This window comes from Perca fluviatilis, chromosome 18, assembly GCF_010015445.1.
Source record: "Perca fluviatilis chromosome 18, GENO_Pfluv_1.0, whole genome shotgun sequence".
Lineage (NCBI taxonomy): Eukaryota > Metazoa > Chordata > Actinopteri > Perciformes > Percidae > Perca > Perca fluviatilis.
In genome coordinates, this window is record NC_053129.1 from 8,898,958 (window position 1) to 8,918,649 (window position 19,692).

General features: G+C 38.4%; 2 protein-coding genes across 2 annotated transcripts in view; one reads left to right on the top strand and one right to left on the bottom strand.

Moving 5' to 3' along the window:
- On the top strand, nucleotides 1–18,572 carry adgrf3b (adhesion G protein-coupled receptor F3b). Its single transcript, XM_039782893.1, has 18 exons — nucleotides 1–102; nucleotides 1,840–1,898; nucleotides 2,163–2,175; nucleotides 2,714–2,872; nucleotides 3,936–4,088; nucleotides 4,341–4,402; nucleotides 4,500–4,558; nucleotides 5,904–6,022; nucleotides 8,306–8,536; nucleotides 9,956–10,198; nucleotides 10,371–10,511; nucleotides 10,669–10,868; nucleotides 11,870–12,061; nucleotides 14,289–15,596; nucleotides 16,253–16,294; nucleotides 16,495–16,524; nucleotides 16,607–16,683; nucleotides 17,168–18,572. The coding sequence occupies exons 2-17, from the start codon at nucleotides 1,845–1,847 to the stop codon at nucleotides 16,673–16,675; spliced, it is 3,075 nt and encodes a 1,024-aa protein (XP_039638827.1). The 5' UTR covers nucleotides 1–102; nucleotides 1,840–1,844; the 3' UTR covers nucleotides 16,676–16,683; nucleotides 17,168–18,572.
- The window catches only part of LOC120547332 (meprin A subunit alpha-like), a 13,981-nt gene continuing 12,844 nt past the window's right edge, over nucleotides 18,556–19,692 (bottom strand). The window contains exon 14 of the mRNA XM_039782894.1: nucleotides 18,556–19,099. Coding sequence (XP_039638828.1) covers nucleotides 18,949–19,099 — 151 coding nt within the window. The 3' untranslated portion in view covers nucleotides 18,556–18,948. The remainder of the gene's footprint in view (nucleotides 19,100–19,692) is intronic.

Consider the following 19,692-nt stretch of genomic DNA (forward strand, 5'->3'; position numbering starts at 1 on the left):
CAGATGTGCTTCTGATGCGTACTATGGAGTACAGTCAGATTTTTGTTTGCTAATTGTAGCAAAGTTGACGGGTTAATTATCTGCTTCCTGTATGATTCTAAGGTAAGAGCTTTTTATATATGTATTTTTGTCTTTGTGAGAGAGATGAGGCTAGATTTTAGTACTTAGCACTGACCTGCACTATAGACAGTATTATTTCTAATACAAATATGTTAGCATAGCACCTTACAATCATATATATATATATATATATATATATATATATATATATATATATATATATATATAAATAATCTGTCTGATTTGATATGTTAAATCTAGGGTCTGCAACCTTTACTATCAAAAGAGGCATTTTTGGCCATAAAGTTGTTTATCTGTCTGGACCCACAAAACATATTTGAGCCTTAAAATGAAGGTAGCAACCTATTAAGTCTAAATTAGCGTGCTTACATTACTAATAGGTCTAAATGAGCATTTATTAATATGGTGATGTTTGTTGCTATTTTTATTGCCCTGTCTTTTGACCATTTGATCCAATTCTTAAAAAGGACATTTGCTCTGCTCTGCTTTCTGCAGCAGCTCGGAAATCGCTGTTTTTCTCTCACCCCGAGCCGGATACTTACAAAATGCAGTGTGCTTGTTCTGTCTTTCAATATGACTTTTGTTTTGATTTGTAATCCATAGTTGCCTATGGAAACTCAAGACCACTATTGAGGTTTGGCAGAATTTTGAGGATAAGACATTTCACTATGAGTCTGACAGTGGTGCATCTATTATAACATGACACTTTTATTAACAGCTATCTGTTTTTTTCTTCCAAATTGTGGCAAGCTCATCTTTTGGCTTGTCAAACGTGTTTGCGTCACTTTGAATTTGGACTTTGAATACAAACAACGATTTTTGTGGGTTTTTTTACTGACTCTTGTAACAGTGCACTGTTCGCATCCTGCCCACAGCCGATGCAGTCATTCAGAGGCCAGTTGCTGTGGTACAGGTCATGCCCACATCATTTTCTTGTTAAGACATGGCTTCCTTTCAGCCATTATTTCACTGTGGTTTTTATAACACTGGACAGTATACTTTGCATACAGAGTAAACATACAACACACATGTAGGGCTGGCTATCACCAATGATGTCCTTCAATATAAATTTGGTTGTAATTCAGTATGTAAATTAGATTCTCAGAGAACTTATGCTGTAAATTGTACAAACAAGAAAGAACCATCGAATATTCATTCCTCCTCTCTCGCTCCTTTCATTTCTAAAGCTGTCCTATCTAATAAACGCCTAAAAATGCCACAAAAAAGTGAGCGCCGGGGTAGCTCACCTGGTAGACGTGCACCCATATACAGAGGCTTAGTCCTCGACGCAGCGGTCATGGGTTCGATTCCGACCTGCAGCCCTTTGCTTTATGTCGTTCCCCCTCTCTCTCCCCTTTCATGTCTAAAGCTTTCCTATCTAATAAAGGCCTAAAAATGCCTAAATGAAAGTTAAAGTACTTTTTACTTTTACATCCATGGTGAAAAGGCATATATATCTTTTAGATTGATTTCTCGAATTAATAAATCCATATCGGCTCAACCAAACAAAGATCGATTTTAATTGGAGAATATTTTTTGTTGTTTCTTAAGATGTTTCATCTTCATCAATTGTTTCATCTCATATCACAGTTATTCCACAGACTAACGCCCTTCGTCGTAATACAGTGATGTTCTGTATTTGTTCTATTGTTCTGTATGTATACATGTATGTTCATTTGTGAGTGTACGCATTTTCAGTCACCTTGTTCCTTAACACTGCTAATGTTAGTTTACCTTCTCTTTTTTTTTACACTACAGAAACAATGTGTTTCAAGGTGTTTTTGTTTCTGATTGGAGCTGTGTACATCAACTGTCAGGTAAAGATGCTAATCAGTTTAATGTCTTATTTATTCTTGGACAGGAATTTAACTAAGCAATCAGTTTGAATTTTTTTATTCCTAATCGTCCATTTCAATGCAGTGTGCATGAATATAACCTTTCACTGACAAAAATTTTTAGGATATGTTTTTTTGGGAATGCTAAAAAGAAGCAATTTATATTATTTTAATTTGACACAAGACTGAATTACACGCATGACAGAAAGACTAATTCTGTTGTTTCTCTCTTTTTTGCCATTGCAGATCATTTCAGAAGGTATATTTTATAATTTATTGATATTTTCTTTTGCTAACAGACACTTACACAGCTAAAAGCCATATTTCACATTACTATAATTCATTTTGTTTCTTATGAAGTCTGAATTTCAGTTTCTTGCATTTTTGTTTTCGTTGTTGAGCACCAACCCTAATTTTTCAGTGTTCACCACAGATTTTATTTAAACTATACAGTCATGTCATTCCAAAATGTATTACTCTAATGTATCATGCAGTTAGGTATATTGTATGCCTAGTTATTTTTTTTTTTGTGGCATTTAGGCCTTTATTGTGACAGTTCAGATATGAAAGGGGAGATGCCAGAATAACGCACATTGCGTCGAGGACTGAACCTCTTTATATGGGTGTTTGCTCTACCTCTACCCTACCCTATTGTATGCCTAGTTTATAGTAGTTCTCTCCCCTCTCAACAACTTTAGTCAAGGTGCTCTTATATGCATTAAATCCCTTTATTATCTCAACTCAGTTCCTAAAAATACAAAAAGATAACATAAAAATATCTTGTGTTGTGGTTGAAGATGTCTACATTGCTGAGCTGATGGTGGAAAGTAATGTCACACTGGATGCCCTGACCGTCCTGGGGGCTCTGAAGAACATAACTGACCTCATAGTGACCGTTAATGTTCAACTGCCCTATAATGCCACATTCACCCTTCAACGCACTGAACTAATAGCAGGTATGGTGATGAAGCACTTTCTTTTTTTCTATTATTATTTCAAACAGTTTTTCCTTAATACATTGAGTGTGAAATGGATGGATGTAGGGGGCAGATCTATGAGCAAAACACATGCTGGGGAAAGGATAGCCAGTACACTGTAAACCTAGATTTGGGTTTTAGTTAAACTTTTGAGTGGTCATGAATTATTCTTTCATGTTTTATTAAGTTGGCTGGCTAGTTCAGTTAGCTGGCTAACTCACTTGCCTTGTAGAACAGGCCCAGGTTTGTCTGTAGCCAGCTTTGGTTTTTCCCTTTGCTCTAGTTTCTGGTTGGTAACACCCTCTTGTAAGACACTTTGCAATCATTTATTTTGGAGAAGTTAACAAGAGCTTTTTGTCTACACATACACTGCTACAATACGTTGATGATACGCACATATCTGGTGTCGTCTTCCAGGCAGCGCTCCACTGAAGGTACTAGGGTTAGGCAAGGGTTAGGGTTAGGTGCCTTGAAGTCGACGGTCGCAGCGCTGCCTTGAAGTCGACGGTGGGGGCTTAAAACACCATCGAGGCACATTTCTTTCTCCAATGTATGTCCTTTTTAGATTTTCTTTTTTTTTACTATTATCAAAGCTCATAATAGTAAACGGATTTGTGGCCATATTGGACTCTATGCTGTTAATAACCAAAATCAACTGTGCCAGCTGTTTAAAAACAGTCCTAGGTTTTTTGGGGGGTTGATAAACAACCAAACAATAGTCCTCTGTGAAAGATGCTGACCTTGAGAGTATTCTCTGCTCTTTACACTGGTTGAAATGGGTGGGGGTTAGTTACTGTAGATTCAAGCAAAGATACATATCTCCATGGTCCAATCAGAGTTTAGCAACGTTAGAATGAAAATATGCTGTAAATTGTGTGGTTGTTTACTTAGGCAGGTAACTGTCTATCAAATGTGATCAAACCGCACTCACACAGTCCTGATGAAGTAGATTCAAGTGTTTGAGTGTTCTCATGTTGGAGAGAAATAATTGACACTTGAAATCAAGACTTTAAGAATTTGACTATTGTGCTACTTTTTCCAGAGTGCCTGATTATTGGAGATAATACCCAATGTAACTGCAGTACCGGGTACATTTGGAGCAACCAAGTGTGCTACAATTTTAACTGTTGTCGTGAAAGTCCTTGCAACCAAAATGTGTCCAACATCACACCACTTTGCATTGCCAAAGTCCAAGGTAACAGCCCTGATTCATGAACAATTCTTTTGTTTTATAGAACTTGTGCTAGTATTTTCTTTTGATTATTTACTGTATTTTAAATTAATGTAACACGATGAAATAAGTGTCATTGTAGTCCAAAAGTGTTCCTGCATACTACTGTGTTGTAATCTTATATTTTACTTATTCATTCTTTGCTTTTCTCACTTATGGCCAAATATGCTTGTTGAAATCAAAACTGAAACTTATCATAATGTTTGCAATTAACAGTTCGCATTAATGGATCAGTCATCAGACCCACCCCATTTACAATAACTGACATAACTACACAGGTACAGCTCATTCTGATCACTAAAGTATACTTTTACATTCCTGAAGATGTTTGTCACTGTAAGACACGTCTAATTTATTCATCTTTTTTTTTCAAAGCTTCAAAACGAATTTGGAAGACTGAATGGCTTTGAGTCCCTGAATGTAACCAATCAGAGGTATTGTACATTGCAAAGATATGGACCTTTATGTGTCAATTTCTTTTATTTGTCTGACCACACCTTAAAAATGAGCATGGTGATGATGCAGTGAGCATATTATATAGTGTAACAGACTATGTTTTTCAGTTTAAACGTTGTGTCACTGTTCAGAGACAATAGTCCAGTTCAGATAACTGACTGTTGAGTGACACAGATTTCCTGAAGTCAGTGAAGTTAACATGTTGTTAGCCTGTCTGCAAGTCTGTAGTTACTGGCATTTCTATCAACCAATGACAAATGGTCTTGGGTGGCTCTGAGCTCCGATTGGAGCAACGGTGCCTCTGCAAATTAGTCTCGGGAAGGAACTTGTTTTAGGGGAACATTAGTCTCGCTTTGCCAGTCCTTCCTCCACAGCGCTGCGGAAGAGGGTCTGGCTAGTCCACACAGCATTCCGGGATGGGGGAGGAACATGCTCTGGTTTATTGGCATGTCTTTAAACCAATCACAATCGTCATAGGCATCGCTAAGCCCCGCACGGAGCCCCGGTACCGCTGCAAAATAGCCTCGGGAAGGAACTTCTTTTGGTGGAACATGTGTACGTTCAAAAGTTGTTTTAGTCGTGCAGTCTAGCTAACTGTCCGGATTTACCCTGCAGAGATCTGAGGAGCAGTTAACCAGAGTCTTCATAAATCGACCAGACTTTAAAATTTCATCACAAAGAAAGCGGAGGTAACGGACATACAGCCGTAAAGAAGGACATACAGCGGAATTTTCAGCGGCACCGGAGCAATCCCGGAAGAAGAAGGTCATAGATATAGACTAGTGGAACATGTGCTCGTTCAAAAGTTGTTTAAGTCGTGCAAGAAAACTCAGATTAGACAGATCTAGCAGCTGTCTCGAGTTACCCTGCAGAGATCTGAGGAGCAGTTAACCATGATAAGAGACATCCGGCCGTAAATGAGGGACATCCGGCGGGACCTGCAGCGGCACCAAAACAATCCCGTAAATGAAACATTATCGATATAGAGTAGCAAGTCCGCTACCTATGAGAGTGAGCCACGGGTGATAACACACCTGTAGTTGGCTGAGAGCTAAGACGGGGCGGCTGTGTTCCTGCAGGGAAGGAAGAAGTGAAGTTTTTGGGACGGGAGGCTAGCAAGCAGGGAGTTTGCTCTTTTGCCATGGCTACAGCCCACGGTAGCCTGTGTTCAGGTCAGAAATAAAGCTGCAACAAACTAGCTAAAGTCTCACAGTTTGGTTTTCACCTATGATGTCAGTTGCAAATCTCATATTACAAACTGATATTTTCTTTCTCACTAACCAATGATCTTTCATTGATCTTTTCCAAATCTTAAATTCTAAGCAACACGGTTGTTGGCTTTGAGGCAGCTGTCAGCGTCAAATTTAACACTTCTACACTTCAAAGCATTGTGACTGGCCTGGAATCTAAGCTTCAAGCTGTACTTTGGGTCGACGTTGTAGGTCAGTATAAAAGTGTTGCTGTTTATTTTCATTCATTTAGTTCATGTTAACTTTTAACTATTTCTAAGCTGTGCGTGCGCACGCTTAATAGACTGCTATCTTCTGTGTTTTGCACTGAGTATATGTGGCCATGATGCATCAGAATTATCTTTATAATTCTTTATAATTTATAATTATTTTATTTATTAAATCCAGTAATCAATCTGTGTGTCTTTGTTTTTTTATATTAAATGATGTATATAGTACAAATATGTGTAAAATGGTGGCCTTACAACATCACTGCCAAACACATTTACAGGGACTAGTCCATCTTGGGCGTAATAAGCAGCTAATTCACATTTTGCTATTATGTTATATTCACTTTCTATTTCCTGACCTGGGTTTATTGCCAATAGATCCAGTTTTACTGTAAACTGCAGTGAACAGCACCTTATTGAAACTGGTTACATGTGTAAAAATATAACATTTAGATGATAATCATTTTTAAACTGATCAGCTCCTAATAATAAATGGGGGTATTTTTCAGATAGAAACCAAAAATGATGATCCTCCTCTAACACATTCAGTGTATTTTTATGCATCAAGAAACCAGGTGAATTAAAGAACTTGGAGAACGTATTGCAATGCGTTGTAGCAGTCAACCTGTTACTGTAGGCCTAAATATTCATATGAGCATGATGGGGAGCCTTCCATGATTATTTTATGATTAATGATTTTTGTTTAAATGTTAGTGTTTTGTTGGTGCGTGTCTGTGTCCGAATATACTGACGCCACAGGAAGAGAGTTGACTTTTGTTAATGTTGTAACCAGTGTTGGGCAAGTTACACGTTATAGATTACTAGTTACCGTCATTTGAGAGTAATTCGTAATATTACAATATTACTGTCTTTGAATTGTAATGCTTCACACTACCTTTGCGTTACTTTTGTAAAAGTATAAAGTAGGAGAAAATTAAAATACTGAATTAAAAGTAGGCCTTTCAATGTAATTGAAGTACGGTATAGTTACTTTCCACCGCTGATAAAATGTAATGCTAATATTTACATGTAGCAAGCAATGTTTCTATCGGTCAGCTGCTCGGACACACAGCTGTCTGCGCTGATGTACCATTTCCTGTCGGGACACAGATGTTGTCTGTACCGTCTCCGGTTCCGACTCTGACCACAAGAACAGTGACAGGACAGCACCTCGCTTCTACGCAGAGTAAATAACTCCTGAAAATAATGTCCATCTCGCAAATGTATCTGTCTCTGCAGTCATTTCAACCACCGAATTCCAGCAACAGGAAATAACACTCACAGACTTTCTTTCTGTGCAGAAATGTTTCGTGGTGTTGGTGAAGCTAAAAAAACACCACTAAATGTTGAGTTAAAATGTGCGTTACTGAGATTGTAACGGGTATTATATTACTGAAATTTTATTACTGTTAAAATGCGAATACATTACTGTAATTGTGTTACTTTTTGTAACGCATTACTCCCAACACTGGTCGTAAGGATCATTCTTTTTTGCAACTGGCCTGTAAACAAGACTAAAGCCCTATTAGCATGGGACTAGTATTACCATGGGACCCCCACGTCTGTGTTTCGTGTAGCGCATTCACACAGGATAAGCAGAGTCTGTATTTTAGCTGAATTATCCCCCACATATATCAAGGCTCTGTCTTTTTATTTATAATTGCCAACACAGCTAATAAAACCCTGAATCAGAGAGATGGTGATTCGCACAGGACTAATATTATCACACAACCTCTGTGTTTCGCAAAATATGGCAGGTATTTGCGGTGGAATTTTTACTCAACAAATTATAGACATGGCAGATCCACACGGGCTTAAGATCACAGACGACCTCCGTAATCATTGCAAATTACTAGAGGCCCCCCGGTAATACTAGTCCCGTGTAAATAGGGCTCAAAATTATAACATGGTCTTTAGAAGCTGGGATAGACAATGTAGTGCAAAAGTGTTGTTTGTTAGAAACTTAAGTCCTCTGGCAACAGATTTCTTGAAAATCAGCTTTCCCAGTTTTTAAGATAAATTGCCATTGGTCAAGTAGTCAGCAAACATTAAAAATCAATACAATCATCCACTGAGATGCGTGACTATGCATCATGGAGATTGAACCACAACATGTTAAGGTATCTTGCTCCGTACCAAAGTCTTGGATAGACAAATGATGATGATGTAGGGACTCACAGACCAATGGACTGCCATTAAAAGGCTATACCTCCTACTTCTAACCTAATTATAATTACTGTGTATTTATATTGCTTTCTTTACACAGGAATGGTCACCATAGAGTCCCCAAGTGCTACAGTGTTGTACGAGTCTGACCCAGTACTGAAATGCACATTTGAGGAGGCGTCAGGGAGTGCTGGCTGGAACATGAGCACGCAGTATCAGCGCTTTGAGCTCAACACAGGCAGTGTGGTGAAACTGGACTACACCTGTGTCACACAGGAATACAAGTCTTGTGTTGCAGTTACACTCCAGAAGGTGACAGGCCTCTGGTCAGGCGAGTACAAATTAAAGTTGAACTGAGTTAAAATGTATTTTTTCTAAAACTTGTTTTGACTTGTGTACAGGTCAAAATTGTAATCACAATAAAGATGATGTTATATTTATAGCACCCCCTACATTAGTGTTCTCCAGCAGGGGCGTTTGTAGGATTTGAGGATATTTGGGGCTTAGCCCGGACCTCAGTTAGAAAAAACTAACTCTATTTTTATGCACTCTGGCAACTTATGTCAAATTCATTAAAAATGTAATGTGTAGCTCAACATTTTTTCTTTCCTACCCCATAGTGGCATAGGTAATATTTCATTGGAATTGTACCTCGTACAATTTCAAGTGACATTCAATCAATTGATCACAACTCTGTATATTTAATTTGTGACCCTTTACTTTGGAAACCACTGGACTAAACTAGCTGTCTATAAAGTAGTTTCAACTAGCTCCACCTTAAGCAGTGTTAACAGTACTGCTTACAGATTGATGCGTCTTTTATAATCTTTTTAAAATATTAATAATAATAATAATAATAATAATAATAATAATATTGAGGGCTGTCAGTTGATTAAAGATTTTAATCACGATTAATCGTACGAGTGTCATAGTTAACTCTCGATTAATCGCAAATTAATCACTTTTTTTATCTGTTCTAAATGTAGTTTGAAAGGTTTATTTTCAAAAAAGTTCATTTAATGCTCAAGTGGTACTTAAGGGTCGATGTACTGCAGTGGTAACTCAATTCACATCGACAGTACATGCAAATAACTTAGTCTAGTCGACAGAACAATCTGGAAGGCTTTAAAGGTCACATATTATGCTTTTCCGTATTATTCGGTCATATCTACAATGTTATAATGTTGGATTTTCATCTTAAATGTGGCAAAAACAAATAATGAGGTAAACGTATTTTAGACAAATCCCCGTGAGCTAAAACATTCAGATTTCCAACTATTCTGAACACTCCAGTTTCAACAGTTTTTTCTATGCTCGGCTAAGTCTTACGCAACTCTAAGCCAGCCTTCTATAATTGGTCATCTGCCCCAAGTAGGCAGGACTAGAGGAGAGAGGGGGAGAGAGCAGCGCTGTTGACTGCATGGAAATGAATCGCAATGGAATTACCATTAAGAGGGTCTAAAAAGTCACTAAATCTAGCGAGAAAGTCACCAAGTTGGCAACATTGTCCACAATACTACTGCTGAATCGCTCCCTGATTTCCCTAACAATGGCGCAAAATCACAGACCGGGCGTGCGTTAATCGCGCATCAAAAACAATTTAAAAGGAAAAGGAATTTATGTTAGCTCGTTATTATGGCGCACATTTTGACAGCCTTAATAATATCATAATCAGTACATCAGCAACAGGGGGGCTTTTTTTCTTCAACTTTTGATACTTCTGTTTAATTTGCCTTCATGTTCCCTGCAGGCACGTACGAGTGTGGATTCACCACTGGGTCAGTCAGGCAGACAGCCAAGGCACAACTAAATGTGGCACTCCTGCCTGATGTGATCACCTTGACAATCAAACCTCTTACTGCAGACTGTTCAGTAGTGCCGAACCCAAAGACTGTAGCTATACAGGTCAAAGCCACCATCGCAAACAGCACAGAGAGCTTTGTCGTTTGGTGGACTGACAGTGGTGGAATGGAATACAATCTAAATAACCAAAGTAAGACAAACCTACAGTATCTGTCAAATCTGTCTTGTTTTCTTCTGTTCAGCATTAAAACTCTGCCATAATTGATAACTTTAACGCAAATTTAAATTCACATTTCTGCAAAATAGATACATTTCCACAACCACAAACCTAAGCCTAAAACTAATATCCATTTTCTTTACAGCTAATGGAGGTAACCTGGTCTATAATTTTAACGCTGATGTCAGTTGCCATTATACTCCCCAAGCACAATACATAAATGTCACTTTTCAGAACACAATAGGACAAACAAGAAGTGCACAAGTGAATATCCCAGTAATTTATGGTAACTGCTTCTTTACATTTTTTTATTCTACTAAATCTGCTTTATTTTGAATTTAGCCTATGTATAATAAATGATATATTCTCACATTGACAGAATACTGTATTACTTTGTTTATAGTTTTTGCATCAACTAATGATTCCCTATATTTTTCTCCAAGTGGGTTCACAGTTTTGCAAGGACGATATAATAGATCAAGAGATTTGGCCAAAAACCCCAGGAGGTGCCACAGTGATTAAACGAGCATGTGAAGTGGGCAGGGTTGGCTATAAGTCGCGTACTTGTCAAGGCACTACCTGGATACCGGTGACCTCCTACTGCGTCAGTGAAGAGCTGAACAAAGTTGTAGATGCTGCAGACGTGAGTGTGGCATTACAGCTCATGACCCTACTGAATTTACTGTCAAACATTACACATTCACATGGCAATATTATAATATTGTATTATACTGTATAAAAGTTGCTAACATTTTGAGTAACTTTGAGTAAATTAATAGACCAAAAATTTGACAAAAGAAAAGTTCTTTCTCCAAAGTCGTTCTCCAAAAACAAAAGCTATATAACATTCTACACAGGATACAGGACACAGGATGACCAATCAAGATTTGTCTCTTTACCGTGTCACCTCACTGCTCTGAGACTGGGTTTAAATTAGCTTACAAGATCATTAAAATGTTACTCAAAATAAAAGGCTTCATTGAAAACATTATAAATGACACTATTAAAAATGCTAACCACGGTATGCTAGACAGATAGCTAAACAAAGTTCATACTGTTTGTTGCCAAAATGTAATGTTATTATTCGTAACTCAAATTACTGTGAGATGGACTCCAATATTGTTATATTTAGGAAGCTGAGATGAATTCACATTTCTAGCTAGCTAATTTCTGAATATTGCAGTGACCTGATGCCAACTAAATATCTTAAAACTCCACACCTACAGTACATTGATTTTGTGTATTGAAACGATAAACAATATGATGAAACTGTCTACTTTTTATTTTTATTTTTATCATTACTTTGTGTAAAGCCTTCACATATAGAGTCTTATAATTCCATATAATAAGGAACATTATTCCAAATTGTCCACTTCATCTTGAAACCCCCCTTTAAAATTTGATTGGACTTTAAAAATATATGTCTTTAGGAAGCTAGTAGCAGTTATTTTGACCACTAAAACATAACTTTTTATTTATCAGTTTTGCTGTCTAGGATGTAAAAAAGTATCTTAAACCACTCAGATTGCAGATGGAACCTTATAATCTCAAACTGTTTAGACCCCATCAACATTTTGTGTTTTGGAAATGTAATTTGTATGCTTTTGTTCATTGTTACAAATACTGTTTTTTTCTTTTTTCTAGAACTTCGTGAAGGGACTAGGGGCTACCCAGGACGTGGCTATGGTTATATTTGGAGGACTTAAGAACAGCTCTATTGCTCTATTGGGTTCTAATTCCAGTAACTCTATGGCCGACATTAGAGCTTCCGTCGATGTTCTTAATGCGATGTCCATTGGATCAAAAAATGTTGCCTTGCAAGATAATCTCTTTCCTGTAAGACCCTGTTGATTATTATTTCTTTTACTGTATTTCATGTAGAGTTTTGAACTTGAAGGTTTATGCTTGACTATGGAAAATGCTGTTTGAAAACAGAAATATTTAACAAGGTCACACGTAGGCTACTTGTTTTTAATATTCCTCCTTGGGACCATCTGTTACCACGTGACCAGAATTCTACACCGAGGTCACATGATGAAAGACATGGGTTTCAAACGTTCAAGATCACATGAGAACAGAAAGAGGATGATAAGCTGCCATTCTAAGACAAATGTGGCACCATTGCCACATTTGATAGTTTTTCACTGCAGTGAGGCACACCAGTGTGGGACACCTAGATTCCATGAAGAGCCATTAGCTGAGTAGCTTTCAATTATTTCGGAAGGAGGGCAGTAGTATCAGCAAGTAAAAAAAACATTATTAAAAATGTACGGTAACAAAAATGGAAACAAGTCTTGTGGCACCTTTGCCACAAGACCAAAACTGAAGGCAGCCCAGGATTCCACGTAACCAACTAGTTCACACCCCCAACTTGTGAAATACTGCAGCTTGGTCAGTGGCCCTTAGCACAAGGCACCCTTTAGCCTCTGCATGGGACGCACCAAATCTGCCTACGGTTGGGGTGGTGTATGGGTCAAACAACAAAGGACTGTCCCGTTCTTGTCACTTAAACGCAATTTTTTTAACCCCACCCAGGATTTGTTCCAAACCCTAACCAAGTGGTTTTACCCAGAACTTTTGAAAAATGGGGTTCCGACCCACAGTGTCAAAAACTGCCACAGGGTCTGATCATGCACGTTGAAAAATGATGCCAAGGGGATACCCAGAGCATTAAAAAGTTACACCAAGGGGTCCTAAACCAAGCATCAGTATTTGCGAGGAGTGAGGGTAAGGGACAGTTAGACCCAGCCTGCGGTTCGACTCATTCTCTGTAACCAATGCAGCAAGAAAGCGCGGCGGAACCAACAATGCAGCCAGTCGGCAGACAACTTGTTAGTTGATTAGCGCTAGACTCGATGCAAATACTGAAAGTACTGATCCAAAACTATGAAGTTTAGCATTTTAATTATTGATATGACATGAAAGAAAGTAAAGTTAATTAGGAGGTAGATTACTAGAACATTAAGTAGCAATGACATAACGCCATAGACGTCATCATAACCGGCGAAAAAGCAACTAATAACAATTGCAAAAATGAGAAGCTTCTAGCTAAATATTTGGTCACTTGAGTTTAGCAAATCCGTGAATTTTGGTAATCTGAGTGTTAGAACTCACACCACTTTTGCCCATTTAATTTGTCACTTTCACTCTTTCTAATTTTCATTAGCGTATGCAGTGAACTTTTAGGCTGAGGTAAGGCACAGCAGTGCTGCAACGCTAATGTGTTGCATTAAAGTAGGACTAGATTGTCACAATACTGATCCTTTGATTGGCTAGTTAAAGGTGCAATATGTAATACTGACAGCTAATGTTTAAAATAGTTACTGCAGTGCAAATAAAAAATGCTGGAGAGAGTCGTCTCCCCTGGCCCCCTCCTCCCCAGACATTGGTTGCCAGGCTGAGACCACAGCATCCACAACAATGTTGCTAGACACTAGTCTCACATAGCCAGACATTACTTCACAGCACAGCGGCGTAGCTAACGTTTGATGTTGGCTATATGGACAGTCATGTAAGACCATGCTCACGCGGAGCACTGTACCAAACTGACGGACAAACTTTTTCGGCTTAGAATTACGGTAGGAACCGCTAAAAACACAACTACCTCACCGTCCTCTCCACTCGACAGACAGACACACTTTCTCGGCTTAGAATTATGGGGAGAACCACTAAAAATAACACTATCTTGCCGTCCTCTCCACCCGACTAAACACACTTCTAAGCCAATACGGCTTAGAATTACAGCAACAATCACTGAACACACTGCAAACTCCCAGTCCTCTCTTCCTGATTTACAGCCCATGGGTTTTACAGGTATATCTGGCAACACAGCCTGGGCATAACAACACACAGGCCGAAAATTTTGAGAAAGGAGGAGATACTGGCATTAGCGTTGTTGTCAGAAAAGATAGTATTTCAACATGTTATCTTAAAATCTGATGAGGCATTGGGGTCATTTTTGGATTTATTATAGTAAATATATTACATATTGGACCTTTAGGATATCCCTACTGTAGATAAACGTTGTCTTAGCACTGATTTTTGTTTTATTCTTCTGTTTCAGGATTTTATTAAGGCAGCAAGCAATATGTTGAACAAGACCTGGAGTGGAGTCAACAATTCTGTTGTTCAGAACATCTCATCGACCTACCTTCAGTCTGTGGAGGATCTGGTGAAGAATATCAAGGTCAACACGAGCAATGGAGTGAAGAGTTCTAATTTAGACCTCAAATTCTGCTCTAGGAGTGACTGTAATATTTCTGTTTTTGACATTAGCGTGAATCTGAACAAGACCAACGGAATAATGAAAACTGTTGCTGTGAAAAATCTAATGGATAAATTAAGAAACACCTTCAAAACATCAGAGCCAACAAGCCTCTTAATATCGGCCACAATTGAGAACAACAACGATTCGTCTTTAGGAATTCGACTGCAGTTCCCCCAGAAGCCGCTGAATCCCAAAACTAAACCTGTCTGTGTCTTCTGGGACACCAAAAACAGCGAGTGGTCAACTGTTGGATGCACTGCCAAAACTAGTGATGGTAACGGCACAGTCTGCGAATGCAACCACCTGACTGCGTTCTCTGTCCTCATGTCCAAGAGCAATGTATCTGATCCAATCCTAGATATGATTACCAATGTGGGCTTGGGTGTGTCCATCTGCTCCTTGCTGATCTTCCTCATCGTTGAGTCTCTAGTGTGGTCGGCTGTGGTCAAGACCAACCTTTCCCATTTCCGTCACACAGCCACAGTGAACATTGCCATGTTCCTCTTGCTCGGTGACTGCAGTTTCTTGGCTTCCGCCTCTCCTCAGAGTCTCAGCGAAACCTGGTGCCTAGTTTTGACAATATGCAAGCACCTGTTTTTCTTGGCCATGTTCAGCTGGATGCTGTGCATGAGCGTCATGCTCGTCCACCAGCTCATCTTCGTCTTCAGCCCGCTGAGGAAAAGAGTCTTCATGTTCCTCTCCAGCATCGTGGGCTATGTTTGCCCAATGTTAATAGTGGGATCCAGCTATGTGTATTGCAAATACACCAACACGTCCTACTATGATAAGGATAAATGCTGGCTAGTTTATGGGGGACTTTTGCAGGGTTCCACGTATGCTTTCTTCCTACCTATTGGAACTGTTATTTTGACAAATCTCTTTTCCATGGTGGTCGTCATTCTTACGCTCTTAAAGTCCTCGGCCCCTGAGGGCAGCAAGGCAGATGACAAGGAGACAGTCAAAAGCATCCTTAAAGTGGTGGTCTTTCTAACGCCTGTCTTTGGAGTAACATGGGTTTTTGGCTTCGGTCTCCTCCTACTGGTTGAGGAGACTACCCTGTTTATTATTGCTAACTACAGTTTTACCATCCTCAATTCCTTCCAGGTAATTTGAAAGCCACAGAACCAACAGAATGTTCATACTAGGGATACATGAATACAACTTTTTCTCTCCCAATACCATGTCCAATACCTCAGCTCAGCTACTGATACAAATTCCTAAACTGATACCACTGCTCTCTTTTCTCCAAATTTTACCTGTACTTATTCTGTATGCTTCACTCATTGGGATCGTTCATATGTAAGGTAACTAGGGATTGCCGTGGCACTAAAACTGAGTCTGCAGTCCCTTTAAATGGGAACTACACTTACATGTCAAAGGTCTTGAGCAGGCCTGGTTATAGACTGCTTTGAATTGTGGAGGAGGGGCCAGTGAGAAATGATGGTTGGTCTTCAAGCTACAAGACACTAGAGTAGCCGCTACATTAGTCACTACTAGCATAACACACAAACAAAATGTGGTATTGAATATTTAAAGCTTTAGTGCTTTACTTTTTGATATTAATGAACGTCCATTAGTATAGTATATTATATAGAGCTGCTACAAAGCTCATTAAGACTATCGTGCGTGATCACGGAAGGCTTGTATCATATCACAACAGTTTTGTTGTCATTACTTAGAATTCGTCATAGGGGCGGCAGAGACTACGCACTATAGCTTTTTAAAATATCATTATGAAAATAAAATGTCTTTTCTTGCAGGGCCTTTTCCTTTTGATAACAGGGGTTTTTGCAGAGCAGAAGGTAAGTTTGTCATTTTATATATGGGAATATATCTAGCATGCTCTATCAGTGTCAATATGTATGTATGTATATATATAAGTAAGGATTCTCATCTGTGTTTGGGTTTGATGCCTGGGGCTCTAAATTGTTCCCAATTATGTTGTTGTTTAGTATTTACCAAATGCCCAGTTTCTTACAGCTATTTCTGTAATTATTTACAGGTTCGCGAGGAAATATTTAAGATCATAACGGTTAGTTTACCATGAGGTCTATCCAGAATTACACCACAAAATGATGGAAACGTATCATAACTCTGTTTCATTCGACCCCCAGGGAAAATCAAAAGGAAAAACTGAGAGCACTAAGAATTTGAATTCAACCACATACACAAAAGACAAATGAAGACCAAGGTCAGTCTTATATTAAGTCATTAATAGTCTAATTTTTACTTGTGTCAATGCATTTGTTGCATCTTCAACGACACACATTTTCAATAAGCATTGCATTTCATGCCTTTAGATGATAAAGTAATCTCCACTTTTAAACAAAATTCAAACTTTGAGTATCAAACACTTCATTTTCTTCAATCTGGTGAATTTTTCTGCAACAATTTGGGTTTTTTCTGCATCAAGTTATTTTTCAAATGTCTCTACTTATGTAAAGGAAATTCTAATTGGTTTGTGGGGTGGGTTGCACTGCAGTTTTCAATATTGGGGGGATTGTAACCCACCCATCCCCCCTGTACATTTTGCCTATGGAAATGGGTCTGTCAGTTTAAATAGTAATGAATCACATTTTCATGTCACAGCAGAAAATATATTTTGTGAGTTTGGTACTCTATGCTTTAAATGTTCTACATTATGGCTCCAACACTTGTTCATCTCTACATTTCAGATTATGGAGACGGAAACAGCAACTCAGATGTACTGTATGCAGCGTCACTTGTAGCCTACAACTCTTAAGAGTCAATATATTTACTAGACCAGGGGTAGGCAACCATAGGCCCGCGTGCCCCCATTGGCACGTAGTGGCTCAACCAATGGCACCCTAGCAATAAGTGCAAGAGAGTTTTTTGGAAATGTTCCAATCCCCAGGCCAAATGAGCTCTTTCACAGCCATTTGCAGGAGCACAGCCTGTTATTTAAGGTAGTTTTTCCCATCCGCATTCGGTGACGACCCGCCCTGCTCTGCCTCTGATTGGCCAGTACTTTTTGCCTTCTTCACAGAATTCTGTGCAATGGGGAAAAAAAATAACACGGTGGCAGGCTTAATGCAGATATGGCAAACTGATTAACTAGAACATTTTAAAATCGCAATTCCTATTAAAAAGGTTGCTGAACCCTGTACTAGACAGTAACAAACGTATAGATGAATATCATAAAACTAGGTTAATTGTCATATAAAGTAAATAGAACACTGATGTTTTGATAATTTTTCTTGATTTGGTAGAACTGACTGATTATTAATAGTAGTAGGACTAGCACTGATGGTCATCATCCTCAGCTGAGGCTGACAAAGATTTCACATTAAGTCAAATCCTGCTGTAGGAAGTTGTATGTAAATCTAGCTATGTTTTTTTTCTTAATGATAAGATTATTTATGATTTGCATTATAAGTGCCATAGAAGTGACACACAATACTGAACTGTTATTTTATAGCTTTAAGGAGAGGCTTTGGATCCATAGTGACTCAAAGTACTTAAAAGGTACTTTGGGTATTTTTCAACCTGGATCCTATTTTCCCATGTATTGATGTGTAAGTAACTAATGTGAACAAAAATCTTTGAAATTGGCCCAGTATTGAGCGAGAAAGCTGTAACCGGCAGCAGCAAACCGGGCTGCTAATACGCATTCTCAATTTCGACCACTAAAAGTGCTGTTTTTGCCACCGACAAACTCAGATTATAATTCTAAGTATGTGAAAACATAATGGAAAGGATCCCTACAGAGATAGACATTTTTGTTAAGGAGTAAAATCCTTTTTGTTTAACCAGAAACAGCTCTGAAATTGCAAACTTCAAAGATTGTTGTCTCATCAGTCACTCAGACACAGAAACAGGGAAAAAAGGGTCCAGGTTGAAAAAAGACAAAGGGACCCTTTCACTATTTGTTGTGAATTATGTAAACCTATATTGAGTTGACTGTATAATAGAACATAGATTTTGGCTTGGTTTGATAATGTTGATTGAAAGGAAAGTCTGTAAATCTACACAATTCCAAGTAAACTATAACCTCTACTTTGTGTGTCTAACCAGCGTATGTATCTAAAAAGATGTATTGAAATAAATGAATATAATGTCTTTTATTGTTCATTACATTATGCATGACTATACATTTTTCATAACTTTTAGTGAACTAAATAGGATTATCTTTATTATACACATCAAACAAACTTAAGAAACAAAACTGCTGTTGTCCTGCAAAATGTTTAAATTTGACAGTTGAAATTTTTGCTTAAGTTGTTGGGGCTTGATTTCTAGCCATAGTCTAAGGAGGAAAACATTTAATTATTTCATGTGGGCGCACACCAGATATAAGCCCATGGTTTTAGTGTCCATAAATGAGCCTATAAACTGATACTTATACTTCTCTCTCCAGTGTTGGCACTGTATGCTGTGCTTTCACTGCTGAATGAATACAGAAGACACATATTCACATATTTCTCGGAAATGTGTTTCACTGAGCTCTCCTGATGACGCTGAAGATGGCCAGTGTCAGGACTACGATTCCTGCTGCGCCGCCAATCAGCGCTCCCAGAATGCCTTGGTCTATGTTCAGTTTCTCACACCTCTTACCAGCGTAGTAGGTGGCCTGGCTTGATGCACACCTGAAAGTCAGCAGATATACATTTTTTTAGTTACGCAAAATTATTTCCTGAACTATAGTGTCCACACAAATACACATGCTAGTTGATTCTCTTTGGCCTCTTACTGAATTTTCTGCGTCACTTGTCATCTGGCTAGCAAGAGTAATTTAAGCAGTGCAGAGCTTTGTCTATACCAAACAGCAGTATTACATTTAGATCAATGGGGTGTGTACATTAGAAGAGATAGAAAACCCTACTCTGTTGTAGTAACAGAGAAACGGATGAAGTAAAGATTGTGTTTTTGTTGGAAACAAAATAGGTTGGTTCAAGGGTGTAACATTGGTTTGAGAAAGGGGAGGGACAAAAAACTGGGGGTCCTTTGCCAGACAAATGTTTTCGATTTGAATCCCATTTCCTGCATTTCTACATACATTAGGGATTATGATGATACAAAAATCCAGGAAATAATTAAGTTGATCATAATGATAAATTCTGCCAGAAAGAATATTACTAAAATATGTAGAAGAAAAAGAGGTCTTACTTTCTTTATTGTTTAATATAGGGGCGATCGCCAAGACTTGAGAGAATAATTTTATAGAGTCAAACATTTTCAC

Bases quoted from the DNA above. Each gene is read 5' to 3' on its own strand.
- adgrf3b (XM_039782893.1), top strand. From the start codon at position 1,845: ATGTGTTTCAAGGTGTTTTTGTTTCTGATTGGAGCTGTGTACATCAAC. The intron at 4,559-5,903 runs GTATTGTACATT...TTAAATTCTAAG, and splicing joins CTGAATGTAACCAATCAGAG to CAACACGGTTGTTGGCTTTG. The intron at 16,295-16,494 runs GTAAGTTTGTCA...AATTATTTACAG, and splicing joins GGGTTTTTGCAGAGCAGAAG to GTTCGCGAGGAAATATTTAA.